General features: G+C 43.4%; 3 protein-coding genes across 3 annotated transcripts in view; 1 reads left to right on the forward strand and 2 right to left on the reverse strand.

Moving 5' to 3' along the window:
• COG8 (component of oligomeric golgi complex 8) overlaps positions 1–5,447 on the reverse strand; it is a 7,706-nt gene extending 2,259 nt beyond the window's left edge. The window contains exons 1-3 of the mRNA XM_004384074.3: positions 4,983–5,447; positions 3,574–3,781; positions 1,376–2,203 (exon numbers count right to left, since the gene is read on the reverse strand). Of these exons, the coding sequence (XP_004384131.1) occupies positions 1,376–2,203; positions 3,574–3,781; positions 4,983–5,377 (1,431 nt within the window). The 5' untranslated portion in view covers positions 5,378–5,447. The remainder of the gene's footprint in view (positions 1–1,375; positions 2,204–3,573; positions 3,782–4,982) is intronic.
• NIP7 (nucleolar pre-rRNA processing protein NIP7) lies at positions 5,350–8,435 on the forward strand. The gene is made up of 5 exons (XM_004384053.3): positions 5,350–5,711; positions 5,830–5,916; positions 6,015–6,153; positions 6,843–6,983; positions 7,177–8,435. Exons 1-5 carry the CDS (start codon positions 5,350–5,352, stop codon positions 7,294–7,296), a joined length of 849 nt encoding a protein of 282 aa, XP_004384110.2. The 3' UTR covers positions 7,297–8,435.
• A 119-nt stretch (positions 8,436–8,554) lies between these two features.
• On the reverse strand, positions 8,555–14,336 carry TMED6 (transmembrane p24 trafficking protein 6). The gene is made up of 4 exons (XM_004384055.2): positions 14,074–14,336; positions 12,400–12,526; positions 10,725–10,876; positions 8,555–8,945 (listed from the first exon to the last, which is right to left on the reverse strand). Exons 1-4 carry the CDS (start codon positions 14,284–14,286, stop codon positions 8,712–8,714), a joined length of 726 nt encoding a protein of 241 aa, XP_004384112.1. The 5' UTR covers positions 14,287–14,336; the 3' UTR covers positions 8,555–8,711.
• Positions 14,337–15,676: the final 1,340 nt, after the last annotated feature.

A 15,676-nucleotide genomic window follows, 5' to 3' on the forward strand; every position in this document is an offset into this window, starting at 1 on the left:
GATACTCCACTGGTCTCACCCCTTCGGGAACAAGGGAGAATGAAGAGAACAGGATACAAGGAAAAGATTAGTCCAAAGGACTAATGGACCACAGCTACTAAGGCCTCCACCAGACTGAATCCAGTACAGCTAGATGGTGCCCGGCTACCACCACTGACTGCTCTGTGCGGGATCCCAAGAGGCTTCTGGACAGAGCTGGAGAAGGATGTAGAACAAAATTCTAACATACAAAATAAAAGACCAGATTTACTGGCCTGAGAGAGACTGGAGAAACCCCAAGAGTATGGCCCCCAGACCCCTTCTAGCTCAGTGGTGAAGTCACTTCCGAGGTTCACCATTCAGCCTGGGATTGGACAGCTCCATATAACAAAACAGGACTAATGAGGCACAGCAGTCCAGGGACAAGGACTAGAAGGCAGAAGGGGACAGGAAAGCTGGTGATACAGGACTCCAGGCTGAGTAAGGACAGTGTTGACATGTAGTGGGGTTGTTTAACCATTGTCATAGGGCAACATGTGTACTAACTGTTTAATGAGAAACTATTTTGTTCTGTTAAACCTTCATCTAAAGTGAGAACAGCAATACAACTGGAAGAACGTAATCGATGTCACTGAACTGTGCATGTAGAAATTTTTGAAATGGATGCTGTATCTTTGGCTATGTATATTTTCACCAAAAAAAAAAAAGTCGAGAAGGGAGAGGGTTGACATGTCATGGGGTTGTTAACCAATGTCATAAAACAATACTTATACTGACTGTTTAATGAGAAACTATTTGTTCTGTAAACCTTCACATAAAGTACAATAAAATAAATAAATAAAAAAATAAAATAAAGTAAAAGTGGGTCCAGGCTTTCCTTGAAAGAAGAGACTCAAGCAAGAGAGACTTTCTCCAACTGGCCTTGAAGAAGCAAACAGCCATGCTGTGAACTGCCTACAGAGCACGGTGGCCTCTGGAACCTGAGGGCCTCAATCCTACAACTGCAAGGAAATGAATCCTGCCAACAACCTGAATGAGCTTAAAAGAGGACTCTGAGCTCCAGATGGGCCACCGCCTGGCTGCAGCTTTTTAAGAGCCTGAGCAGAGGACCCAGCTATGCTGTGCCTGGACTCCTGACCTACAGAAACTGAAATAATGAATGTATGTTGTTTTAAGCCACTGAGTTGTAGTCATTTATTATGTGGCCAAAGTTAAAAAACCCTACTACATTACTGAATCATTGCTATAGATGAGCTACTTCATGGATTGTTCTAGGTTCCACGAAGGAGGGACCGGTCACAGCTTCTCCACCAAAAAACCTGTGAAACCAGCTACACCTCTCCTGGTTAGCAGACACCACTACCATATGGGCTGGTGAAGCCAATAGAATGCTCACCTTGGCAAGTGCTTCCTCCAGGGCCCTAGTCACATCCTGCGCCAGGGCCAGGGGGCAGCAGAGGCGCAGGTCATTGAAAGCGACCAGAATATTGTTGAGGAAGCAGGCAAGGGGTGGGAAGTCTAATAGCACCATGGGTGGCTGCAGCGTCCCCGGCTGAGTCACCGGCATGGCAGCAGGAATGTTACTGCTACCCAGGATGGCTGGAATCAAGATGAGGGTGTAAGAGTTCATTTCATCCTGAAACTTCTCCACTGCTTCCTGAATGGCTCTTTGGAAGGTGTTAATGGCCACCCGCTGGAAAACAGGAGCCAACTGGCCCCGGAAATCAGCCCCCACTCGACTGAAGGACAGCCCAAAGTACATGCACTGGCCCAGCAGGGAGTCCAGGCGGCCGCCTACCCCCCGGTGAAGGTCAGTCTCCAGCACCTGCAGGAACTGTGAGACCTTCTGTAGCACCCAGCCATGGAAGATTGCACTCTCATTCACAGTGTGCTCCCCCATGGCAGGGGGCAGCAGTGGTTCCTCGTCTGAGAAGATGGCACGGTACTGGGTGATGATATCGAAGAGGTGGACACGGCAGGCCTCGATGGTTTTTGTGATATGGAAATAGGGATCATCATTGGGGATGGCAGTCAGGATGGAACGCAGCCATGCATCTCGTGCCTGAAGAAACTTAACCCTCAGCTCAGCCTCTGTGAAGACATCCATGCGCCGCAGGTGGCCAATGACACGGAGGCATGCGGGGAGCTGGATATTGGTCCTCAGCTGCTGGATCAATTGGCTCAGCATCAGCTGCATGGACTGGCGCACTTCGTTCACAATACCCTAACAATACATGGAGTTAGTTATACCACACTGGAAGACACTCACTGGAACCTGTTCCACTAACCCTGAATGTCGCAGGCTAACATTTCCACTGCTTTCCCGACATATGAAGTAGATTTCCTAAAACTGATGCTTCCAGGTTCACCAACAAAGATCTAGTTGGCCGATTCACTTACTGAAAATGCTTAAAACGATCTAATGACTTCCGATCGCAATCAACAAAATTCCACTACTCACTTGGCCTGGTTCTGCAGCTTCACCTGCTTCCGAACGCGCTTCCCTTGTGTACTACAGTCCAGTTCCACTCGCTGTCTTTGTATCCTCTAAACACGCCAACTCCTTCCCACCTTGGCCTGCTGTTCTTCCCACTTTCTCGTTTGCTCTCTCCCCAAATCTTAATATGGCTGGCTCCTTATCATTTTGGTCTCACTTAAATGTCACCTCTTGTCACGGACCGAATTGTCTCCCCCCAAAAATGTGTTTCTATCAATTTGGCTAGGCCATGATTCCCAGTGCTGTGTGGTTGTCCTCCATTTTGTGACTGTAATTTTACATTGAAAAGGATTAGGGTGGGATTATACCACCACCCTAACCCAGGTCACATCCCTGATCCAACGTAAAGGGAGTTTGCCTGGGTGTGGCCTGCACAGACATAAAAGGAAAGGGAAGCAAGCAGAGAACGGGGGACCTTATACCACCAAGAAAGAAGCACTGGGAGCAGAGCACGTCCTTTGGACCAAAGGTTCCTGTGCAAAGAAGCTCTTAGTCCGGGGGAAGACTGATGATGATGAGGACCTTCCTCCAGAGCCAGCAGAGACAGAAAGCCTTCCCCTGGAGCTGACACCCTGAATTTGGACTTCTAGCCTACTTGACTGTGAGAAAATAAATTTCTCTTTGTGAAAGCCATCCACTCGTGGTATTTCTGTTAGAGCAGCACCAGATGACTAAGACACCTCTCCAGAAAGACCTTTCCTGACTACTCTACCTAATGTAACCCACCCCAGTCTCCCTCGACTCCCTTCCCTGGATTTTTTTTTTCAAACACTTATCACTATCTGAAATGGTAATATTATTTATTCATTTGTCAATTATCAGACTTCACACGAGAATGCTAGCTTTATAAGAGAGCCAGGGCCTCCTCTACTTTGTTCACACTGTATCCCCAGTGCCTAGATCAGTACTTGGTAGAAGATTGATACGTATTAGTTGAATGAATGAACATTTTATGTTCAAACCTGCCTGGCTTGTAGAAACTGATGCGAAACATGCAAGGGGTTTCCTTAAGGATTCTGCCTAAAGGTTCAGTGATGACCACAGAAATACTGGTTGTGAGAACACCAGTTTGAATCTTGTCTGGGCAAATTAGCTACCTGGATGACAGGGATGGAGGAGTATTTTCTTTCCAGTCGGCGTACGTAGGCTGCAAGCTCCAGGGCCTCTTCATAATAGCTGTTGCGGACACAAGTATCCATAAGCTGAGGAATCTCTAGGATTTCTAGGATCTCTGTGTGCCGGTTCAGAGTCAGGGTGTTCATTCGGCGGTTGGAGCTGATCTCCTCAGCCTCCTTCACAAAGTTCCTAGTAACAATCAGGAGAACATTGGTCCTTCGTTGCTCTACACCCAAACCTTAGCTACAATTAATTACCAACCACTTACTATGAACTGAGCACTGGGTTGAAGGGTTTATCTATTTAATCCTCACACCAAACTTATGGGGTAAGTGATATTACTCCTGAGGAACCTTTAATTCTAGAGAGGTTAAGCAACTTGCTCAAGGTCACACAACTAATAAACAATAGAGCACAAATGTGAACCCAGATCTGTCTGCCACTTACTAACTGGGGCAAGGGACTTAGCCTCTCTGAACCTGTTTCCTCATTGATAAAATAATAGGACCCCTTATAAGGCTATAAGGATTAAAGTAATTGATCCAGGTAAAGCACTTAACATAGACCCTACCAAGGAGTAAATGTTGTTTAATAATAGCTACTATAATTATTTTCATAAAAACATGAACTAGCTTAGAAGTCAATGTCTTATTCCCAAATTCTCCCAGTCTCTTAATCTCCTATGCTATTGTTCAGCCTTAGTTCCCACCACAGTCTACTCTCTCCATTTTTCCTCCACAATAGCAGAGACCTGCGTTATGAAATTCCTTATCTGTTCTAGGAGGTGGAAGGGTACAAAGCTGCTGTTAAATATCCAAAGGCTCAAAAGAAAAATTAAAATTTTTTCACAAAGGGCTAGAATGCAGAATGAGGAATAGTGGATTGAGGATATAGGAAGGCAGAATTTGGCACAAAACAGAGGGCCTTTTTGATAATTTTGCTGTCCCAAAATGGGAGAGTTTCCTATCACTTAAAGTTTTGGAGCAGATGACCACTGGTGAGAGTTGTTTTATATAAATACGCACATGTCTATTAAGTTTCCATTTATAGAATGTTAACTATATGCCAATGATAAGCGTTTTGCATGGATTCTCTTTAGTACTCACCACAGCCCTATGAGGCAGGGATGTGCTCTTGGGTTCCAATTTTGGCTTCAAAACTTACTAGCTGTGCCCCTGGACGAGTCACTAACCTGTTTCTCAACTTCCTCGTATGTGAAATGGGAATAACAGTACCTACCTCAAAAGCTGTTGTGAGAATTAAACGGATTAATGAAGCGCGCAGAGGAGAGCCTGGCATATGGTAAGCGCTTTGTGTCAGCTATTTCTATCATCATAAATGTCAACTATTATACTTGTTAAAAGCCCCCTTTAGCGCCGGGCCGCCGCACCTGCAGCTCTGCTGGAAGCTGGGCAAGCGGTCAAGTAGGCGGCCGAGCGACGCCTCCACGTCGCCGAAGAGGCGATGGATGCGTTCGGTGCACTCGGCGCCGCGGATGAAGGTCTTATAGTTGGCGAAAGCCAAGTCGCGTGTCTGCTGCAGCAGTTGCGCCCGGTCCTCCGCCAGGCGCTCGGGCTCGCGCCGCAGCCTGTCCAGCCCAGAGCCGCTCAACTCTCGGAGGTAGCGGCCCACGTCGGGTCGCTCTCGCCACTGAGCCTCGGGGAAGCGGTCCCGGAACAGCGATGCCAGGAGTCCTTCATCTTCCACCTCTCCGAGAGCTGCTGCTGTGGCCGTCGCCATGGCCGAGGCCGTAGTCGATGGCGGGAGAGTTGCCGTGGCCTCCATCTTCCCAGCAGCAGCGTCGTTTCCCCTCCGGACGAGCGAGGGCGTTGGCTCCGAATCTAGGACCGGAAGCAACAGGGACTCATTTCCCGTCACTATGGCTTCTTACCCGGCTGGCTTCTCTTCCCTGGCTGTCGTCCACGCTAAGAGGCGCGGGCGTGGAGAACGAATGGAAGGCGGCTAGAGAGGCAAGCTTTGAGGTTGCCAGGGAGCCGCTGACGGCCGACTTCCGTTTCCGGCAACTGTGGCACGAGGATTCGGTGTTCCGGCCTAGCGGGAAAATGCGGCCTTTGACTGAAGAGGAGACCCGTGTAATGTTCGAGAAGATCTCGAAATAGTAAGAGCGTGCGGGGCGGAAGAGTGTGTGTGTGACGGGTAGGGGCGTGGGTGGCATGGGCTGCGGTGCCGGGACGAGTCAGTGCGGGCGCAGCCTCGCGTCATTTTTCTACCCTCAGCATCGGGGAGAATCTTCAGCTGCTTGTTGACAGGCCCGACGGCACCTACTGTTTCAGACTGCACAACGACCGGGTGTACTACGTGAGGTGAGGCGAGGCCGGGCGGACAGTATGACCCGGGTGGGGGCCTGGGTCCCACAATGCCTCCTTCATCCGACACCTTCCTCCCCTTACCGACCTTTCAGTGAGAAGATCTTGAAGCTGGCCGCCAACATTTCTGGGGACAAGCTGGTGTCACTGGGGACCTGCTTCGGAAAATTCACTAAGACCCACAAGTTCCGGTTGCACATCACAGCTCTAGATTACCTTGCACCCTATGCCAAGGTTTGTGGGATGGTTTCCATTCTGGGGACAGAGAAAGTTAAGAATGAGGATCACATCAGAACGCACATTACAGGGAAGTTTCCCTCCCACAGAGTCCTGACAGTTGTTAGGTCTGTACCAACACATGGAGATGTTTATGGGTCTTGATTCTTGGGCAGGGTGAGGGTTATCGGTGTTGGACTGCTGTGTGTCTTTATAGTCTTAGTTATTGCAAGCAAAGTAGAGGAGCCTATGCAGGCTAGCTAAAGATTGAAAAGCAAATAGGTGGCTGTGATAAGAAGGGTAGTGGGGTACAGTGAAAGAGCTGTTAAATAGTTCATGGGAGAAGTTGTTTATAGAGTTCAGGGAAGACCCTCCTGGCAGTTCTGCTCAGGGTGTGAACAATTTAAGGGAAGATAATATGCTTAAGGATTCCTTGGGCTGTGCAGACAGTTAATGCTCTCAGCTGCTAACCTATCCAGAGACACTTCAGAAGAAAGACCTAGCATCTACTTCTGAAAAGTCGGCCATTGAAAACCCTATCGAGCAATTGAAAGTTCCCATGGACACTGACACACATTGGGTTGCTGTGAGTCCAAATTGACTCCACTGCAACTGGCATTGCTAATATGCTTTAGCATTCATCTTTCCCTCTTTTGCTTAAAATTCTTTCAAGGAATTAACCACAGGTTTAACTTTCTTTTTTATAGTATAAAGTATGGATAAAACCTGGAGCAGAACAGTCCTTTTTATATGGGAACCATGTGTTGAAATCTGGTCTTGGTCGAATTACTGAAAACACCTCTCAGTACCAGGGAGTGGTGGTGTACTCCATGTCAGACATCCCTTTGGTGAGTAGAGATGGTATTTGTCTGTCACAAAAAAAATTGAGTACCTTTTTATGCAAGAAGGATGTATTTTCAAACCGTATGCTGAGAGACTAAATTCTCAGTACATTTTGAATTCCATCTTTGTTATTCCCAGCCCTCAATACATGCTTATCGAATGACTCAGTGAATCAGTGTCTCTTCTCTTGAATCCCAGGGTTTTGGGGTGGCAGCAAAGTCTACACAAGACTGCAGGAAAGTAGACCCCATGGCGATTGTGGTATTTCATCAAGCAGACATTGGGGAATATGTGCGGCACGAAGAGACATTGACTTAAAACGAAGTCATCGCAAGGACTTGTGGCTGTGTCGAAGGGCCTGGGTTTGTTACCTGTGTCTGTGTAGGTGCCATCATCGTGTTGAGTTTTGTCAACAGTGTGACCTCTTCAGGGACTTCTTGGTTTAACATTCTCTTTATTGGCAAATGCAGGCTGGATTCTTGCTGTACAGAAATGACTCAAAAATGGGGTTTTAGATCTTTGTGTTTGTGACTAAATAGAATGAAGTGTTTTTTATTTGAATCAGAGGGCTTTTCCTGTTCTTAATCTTTGGAACTAAGGACAAGAATAGCTTATTACTGTTATCTGTGATAACACTTTGCTTTCCACACTCGTGATAAGAACATGATGGATTTCTTTGTTATTTATTAATATTATGAATGATATTGTTGTATCAGAACCATAGGCCATGTTTGGGATTTTACAAGTGAGATTTGGCAAAATAATAAGAGCAATTCTATTTTTCTATACAGTAAGTGCTGTGTGGTGTGGAAGAAAACCTGGATTCAAACCCCAATTCTGCTGCTTACCAGCTCTGTAGCCTTGGATGGATCATTCAGCTTTTCTAAGCTTTGTTATCTTTTATAAAAAACAGCTTTAACCATCTACCTATGTGGTTTTTAAAATCGAAGATCATGATTGTAAACGTCTAGCACAGTGCCTGGCAAGCGGTAGATATTCAATAAATGATAAGAATTATTATTTTCATATTGCGTATACTGAGTATTTCTGTTCTTAAGAGTAGGGTCTGATGAGTATAATTTGATTATATTGGTTTTTAGGAGCTGTTTTGTTGATCTTTTCTCGGATGGTATGATCGCAAGCTGAAATCTTTTTCATCACCTTTGACTTCATAAAACATGATTTCTTTTATGAACGTTATCTAGCTGGATTGGACAAAAGCACTAATGATAGACCCTGAAATAATAATTCAGCTCCTTCCTCCTTCCCCATGCCTTCCAAAATTATTTTCAGAATTTTACATACAAAAATCCAAAATAAATTAAACTATTTCTTTGATGAATATACTGCTCATTTTTTATTCCAGAGGTAACATCTTTAAAAATAAAATATTTTTCAACTGCAAAAGGGCACTCTACGAACTCTTGTTTTTATGTACAAACTGTAACTTGATTTTGTCCCAACTTTTTGAACTTTTCCCCTTTTCAGCTTCTGTGTTAATCTCTAAATACTGGTATCTGATGGACAGCATTTTGATGGTAGCATACCTTAGAAATAGCCAAGCTCAAAATTTTTACATTGTTTCTCTTTTATTGCCATTGTGTTTTTGTAGATGAGAGCAATAGACTAAAACTTTAGCAGGAGAAATTGATTTTTTCCAATAACTTTTCAAAGCTCATTTGATCATTTTCTACCCCAGAAGAAAAGAGCCAGAGTGCTATAGTCCTCCTAGCTTAGCATCTTGGCTTTTTTGTGTCCGTAGTTGCTGGAGCGTTGAAGAGACGCTTCAAGAAATACAGCTGCAGGAGCCCAGAAAGAATAATGACGAGGCTCTGGGCTGTCGACCACCAGTTCACGTAGAAATAGTTTGATTGGAGAAGGAAAAAGTCACCCGTTTTCCTCATCCGGGCAAAGTTGTAGTATCGCCACATGTGAAAGATATTGTTCTGCACCTTTCGTGTACTCGCCTGTGGGAGAGAAAATGAATTTTGAGAAAAGGGTCCTGCTGCCAACCTTGTGCTCACCCGGGTGCTCACAAGCACTATAACCTATCTGGAAGTTAGTAACGTACTCATACGGATTTATGATATGTGATAAGGCTATTGCAGTTGTTGATAAATGATTAGTTTTGCTGTATATGAAAAAATGGCTTGCACTTTAAGTTAAAATAATTTTTTCTACTGAAAGCTTTAGTACTTAAACTAGACAGCCTTTATAACAGGATCTCGAGATATAGACAGGTACTCAGCACATCATTGCATTGCACCATCCAGGTGATATCTTTTGCTCTTCTCTCTATATGGTGGAAGACGGGCTAGTAGAGTTTTTATTAAAAGTGCTGCATAGTAAACATTTTAGGTTTTGCAGGACATACAAACGAGCTGTGTTGCTAGTACTCAACTCTGCCATTATATTACAAAAGTAGCCATAGTTTATATGTAAATATGCATGGCTGTGTTCCAGTAAAACTTTATTTACAGAAATAGGCACTGAACTTCTGTGCTTCAAAAGACACTATCAAGAAGGTGGAAAGACAGCCTACAGAATGAGAGAAGATAGATGCAAATCAGAAATCTAGTAAGGGTCTAGTATCCAGGATGTATAAAGAACTCTTTAAAACTCAACAAAAAAAGACAAATAACCCAATTTAAAAATAGGCAAAGAATTTGAATAGACATTTCTCCAAATAAGATACACAAATGGCCAATAAACACATGAAAAAATACTCAACATTGTTAAAAATTAGGGAAGTACAACTCAAAACAACAATGAGATACCACTTCTTACACACTGGGATGGCTATAATAAAAAAGAAGACAGTAACAAGTTGGAAACAACGTGGAGATAGTGCAACCCTCATACATGACTAGCGGGATTGTAAAATGCAGCCCCTATGGAACACAGTTTGGCGGTTCTGCAAAATGTTCAGCAATTACCATATAACCTAGCAATTCAACTCCTGGGTGTATACCCATACAACTTGAAAGCAGGAACTCAGATACTTGTACACCAATATTGATAGAATTATTCACAGTAATACAGACAGAATTATTCACAATCCAACAGGTGGATGGATAAACAACGTATATACATACGGTGGAATATTGTCCAACCGTAAAAAGAATGATGTACTGATAACGTGCTGCAACTTGGGAGAACCTTGTAAACATTATGCTAAGAAGCCAGACCCTGGGTCACATGTTATATGATTGCATTTGTATAAAATGTCCAGAACAGGCAAATCTATAGAGACAGAAGGTAGATTAGTGGTTGCCAGGGACTGAAGGGAGAGGGGAATGGAGATACTGTTAATGGTTATGGAGTTTGTTAGGGTGGTGGTGGGGGGATAGTGGTGATGGTTGCACAACCTTGAGAATACTTAAAACCACTGAATTGGACACTTTAAAATGGTGAATTTTATGGCATGTAAATTGTAGCTCAATTTAAAAAAAAAAAAACAAAAAGCATGGTCGGCCAGATTTGGCCTGTGAGCTGGTTTGCCAATCCCTGGTATGAGACAAGTGAGGGATTTCAAGAGTTTTAAGTCACAAAAGTTTATTAAAGGCCCTTTGATAAACTGGCCCGTTTTCTGTCATATACAAAGAAGAACAAAAGACAGCATCCCATTTCATGTTTGGTTTCTACCCAAATGAGTAGTCACTCCAATGCTACTACTCCCATAATTTTAATCTCTCCAAATTTAAAATCTGCTTCCATGGATGTTTCTCCCAAAAACACTTAATTACCTCAATTGCATCCAGAGTGTCATTCAGTTGTTTTCTTTCATTCTTCTCTTTGTGATCCACCTCAGGCCCCTCATAGAAGACTCCAAAGTTTAGATACACTTGTACAGAACCAAAGCGGTTTTGCAGGTTTCTTAGACAAAGCTGATAAAAACCTGTAGGGATTCCTAGATCATTACCAAATATTTGGTCTCCCACCCTTTGTTAAGTTTCCTCTAGAGGTACCTGTACTCTAGTGTTAAATTTGTTAGCACAGCACTTTGTTTTCACTTGGGAAGTACAAAGATAGAAGTTTTGACATGCAGGACTGATCCTACACAAAACTCATTTTACTAAATATAATCATTTTTATAAGTATTTTACCAAATACTAGTAGATATACACTGGGTATAAAACTGTTTTCTCCCTCTTTTCCAACCTACAATTTCTTATTAAGTAACTCCTTTTTGGAAGATGAAGACTCAACAAATTGAGCTGAAATTAAGAGCATGATGTTAATTTCCTCCTCATTGTACACCATTAAAGCTGGGGGCCACCATCTTGAACTGGAAATTAGGGAAAAAATTGATGCATTGTGAATGAAAGAAACTATCCTGCTAGAGTGAACTCTCCATAAAGTGGTCCATACAGGGTGCCGATTATTTGGGGTGTGTACTAGTACTGGTTCTCAACTGGGGTTGGCCCCCTGTGTGGGAGAAGGACTGGGATTAGAAATGTGTGGCAGTGGTTTTGATCGTCAAAATGATTAGAAGGCACTACTAGCATTTAAGGGCCAGGGATGCTAAGTATCCTGAAATGGTGACTATCCTGTGCTACACAATGAAGATTGTCTTGTGTCAGTGATGCCCCTCTTGAGAAATGCTATTTTAGTACTCCTGACTAGTAAAGAAGGAGTCTGAGGGTGTTGTAAAAACACGCTTGGCTGGTAACTGAAAGATTGGAGGTTTGAGTCCACCCAGATGTGCCTAGGAAGGAAGTCCTGGTGATCCACATCCAAAAAATCAGCCATTAAAAACCCTATGGAGCACAGTTCTACTCTGACACACATGGGGTTACCATGAGCCAGAATCGACTCGATGGCAGCTCGTTTGGTTGACTAGTAAAGAAAGCAGTTAAAGCATGCCGGTGCTGTTCAAGGTGGGGATCGGCTCTGTCTGGCTGTAGGAATCTTCTGGTGACTAGAGAAATGTGCTTTGTTGTAGAGTGCAGATATTTCACGTTACCATCCGTCTTCTTTTGTTCTAAATCTGCGTTTAGGTAACTGACTCAAGTATTCTGATAACCAGAAAGAAATGCTACCCCATAGTACATTTATTCATTGAGCTTCTATATTATAAATGGGCTTCTCTGTTTTGGTTACTTTCTCAGAATCTGATCAGCTGGGGATGATGAGATAAAATAGAGCTTATGGATCCTGGAGTTCTTATAATAATTAGTCAGCTGGAGACCCTGATTCCAAACTGCCAGTGGACTGTCGCTGGATATTGTTGGATGTCAGGAGTCTCTTGTTTAATGGGTAGAAACCTGAATTTTTTCCCCCTATTGTTTCATCATATCTATATGGAAAAGGCTAGGCTTTTATATTTTAGGTCCTTAACTTCAGTACTTCCTCATTATTTCCTCAATTTTGTAGAAATCTATGATTATTATACAAATAGGTGTGGTGATGAGAACAGACCTGTCTCTTGGATGTAGAAGTTAATCTGACCCCGAACATCCTGGGAGGTGTCTATCAGGAAACCTTGTGGTGTATGTGCGGTGGCAGCAACATGCCGGTCATGTGACATTCCCAGTGTCCGCTGAACCTGCCAAGACAAATTAAAGAAGGAGAAAAGCCCTAAGTGATAAGGTTGACATCCCATAATCAGCAGCGCAATGGTTCTCAATCAGGAATGGTACTCCCTCCCCACCCCTGCCTTCTGGGGTGTTTGGAATTGAACAGAGGCTCTTTTTAATTGTCATAACGATGGGGTTGCAGCAACGCTGAATGTCCTGCACTGTTTGGGACAATATTGCAGGAACAAGGAGTTGTCTTGCCCAAAATGCCAACAGCGCCTGTCCTGCTGAGAAAGAAGACATGTCTCACAGCTGGTGTGTATCAGTTGGTATGTATTATTTTCTCTGTAGAATTCTTGACTAAACTTGCTTGGTTGTTGAGCTTCCTGGTGGTGTCCCAGACTTGGGTTTATTTGCTGCTTGACAGCCGTGCCTACAGCAGGCACTCCAGGGAAACTTGTTCCCAAACTGGGTCTTGATGAACCCAGACTACAAAGAGCTGATCAGTAGCTATTGTTATATAAATTCAGAGATAAGAAAAAATTCAAAGTGAATTTTAAGTTACAGTGGAATTGAGTAAGATCAATGTAATCTATTACTATGTAAACAAAAACTAGAAAGTTAACAGGAGGTTCCTTAGATCAAGAACAAAGGAAATCAACAGCCCTAACTTTACTATTGATCTAACCATCTTTGGGCACTATGGTGTAAGATCACATGGGTAAAACTACTTGGCCTTTGAGGCATTTCAGAAATTCAGCACCACTGAAGGATATTTAAGATGATCTACCTAACTAATTCCTCTTTACAGCTGATAGGCCCGTGAGTGGCACAAATTCAAGTACTAGAATTTCAGTAACAACAACAACAACAAAACCAAACCCATTGCCATCAATTCTGACTCATACCGACCCTATAGGACAGGGTAGAACTTCCCCATAAGGTTTCCAAGAAGTAGCTGGTGGATTTGAATGATGACCTTTTAGTTAGCAGCCTGAGCTCTTAACTACTGCGCCACCAGGGCTCCAGAGTTTCAGTATAACCAGGTAATTTGAAAACATTTACTTTCCTAAATAGGATTGTTTGATTGAATGGAGAAATCTTGTGCTAGTGGTTCTCCAATTTGCAGAAATTACCCCTAAAGATAGGAAAACAGATGTTGCTCCACCTACTCCTTGAACTGAAGCAGCTTTCTTTAAAATCTCTGGGTCTACAAAGTTCACGTGACTGTTTCAACTTTGTACCACATCCATGTTTTAATAGTTTAAAAATGTATTCGCTCCCGCTCATCTCTACATCTGGGTAAATTTTGTTACCTTTTCAGGAAGGGGTACCCTGTGCTGAGTACCCTGTTTGGGGGCTTTCAGCACACTTCCATAGCTCCCAATTTGAGAAGCCAAGCCATATGTTTTAGTTCCCATTAATGATTATTCATCTCCCGGCAGTTTCTATCTAGCTGCAAGTCCATTTCATTAACAGGTAGGAAATCACAGCATAATAAAGACCAGAATTTTGTTTCGTTTAAGACTTGACCCACTTTACAAAAGGAAAAAAAGGTAGGTGCCCAACTACCTACCTCGTAGCTGAAATAGAAATAGCCAGTCTGGTAGGCAAATTGCCAAAAGCATTCTGAACCTCTTGGTGGGATCATGATGGCAAAATCATAACGGTCTGCTCCACGGAAGAGTGGCTGTTCCCCAGAGTCACTTAGGGGTTCTGTCTTCTGGCTCCTAGCAGAGGCCACTAGGTTCAGAACCACCAGCCCAGCACCAAAGAACAAAGGACACATACTGCTTTCTGGGTTCCTCTGCAGGTGTATACTGCTTGCAACCCAGTGGAACCAAGTAGTCCACACAAACACTAGGGTAATCATTAACTCCACAAGTCATGTTTAGGCCAATTTCAGGGTGACACATAGATATTCCATAATAGAACCGGCATGATACTTCCATGTTTGACTCACAGGAAAAGTTTTAACTTTTACCTCAAAAACTTAATGGCTTATCAAACCTATTTCATAACTGATACATAGAAGCTACTACCTCAAGATAGTTATTTCCATTCTTGCTTGTTGGAGATAAAATGTTGGGTAAGTTTATTTACAACCACCTGGATATACTGACAGAAGTCGGCTGTGAGATTTTTCTCTCCTTCACTCATGTCAAGTTGCTAGGTGATACATATTGCTCCTATAAAATCCATGGGGCAACAACTGCTTCAACAGGCATTTTTCTGTAGCTTAGATAGCACAGCACAGCATTCAGATACGTGCAGAAATTTAAAGGGATGAATACAGGGAGCAGCAAGAGACAGAGTTCAAAACCTCTCCACTGATAATCCTGCTTGTTGTGATTCTGCAACCTTCCACCTGACAAGATACGGTCATCAAAAGCTATCTATCTAAAACCCACTTAAAGGCTTGTAGTAGAGGATATTGCGTGGTTTAAAATCAGGAAAGGTGTACATCAGGGGTGAATCCTTTAACCATGCCTATTCAGTCTGTATGCTGAGCAAATAATCCGAGAAGCTGGACTATATGAAGAACAGCGTAGCATCAGGATTGGTGGAAGACTCATTAACAACCCGTGATATGCAGACAGCACAGCCTTGCTGAAAGCGAAGAGGACTTGAAGCACTTACTGATGATGATCAAAGACTACAGCCTTCAGTATGGGTTATACCTCAACATGAAGAAAACAAATCCTCACAACTGGATCAATAAGCAGCATGATGCTAAAGAGGAAAATATTGAAATCAAGGATTTCATTTTACTTGGATCTACAGTCAACGCACATAGAACCAGCGGTCGATAAATCAAACAAGGTATTGTGTTGGGCAAATCTGCTGCAAAAGACCTCTTTAAAGTGTTGAAAACCAAAGATGTCACTTTGGGGACTAAGGTGCATCTGACCCAAGCCATGAGTCTTAGGCTGGGTTCTCTAGAGAAGCAAAAACCAGTGAAGCGTGTTTATATGTGTGTGTGCGTGCGCGCGCGCGCACGCGCGTGTGTGTGTAGAGAGAGAGAAGAGAAGAGAAAGATTTATCTCAAGGAAATGGCTCACACAGTTGTAGAGGCTGGCAAATCCCAAATACATGGGTCAGGCATCAGGCTGGAGGCTTCTACTGACTCACATAGGCTGGGGGGCTGACAAAACCAAGATTGGTAGGTCAAACAGCAG

The sequence above is a fragment of the Trichechus manatus genome, unplaced genomic scaffold, assembly GCF_000243295.1.
Source record: "Trichechus manatus latirostris isolate Lorelei unplaced genomic scaffold, TriManLat1.0 scaffold00116, whole genome shotgun sequence".
Taxonomy (NCBI): Eukaryota; Metazoa; Chordata; class Mammalia; order Sirenia; family Trichechidae; genus Trichechus; species Trichechus manatus.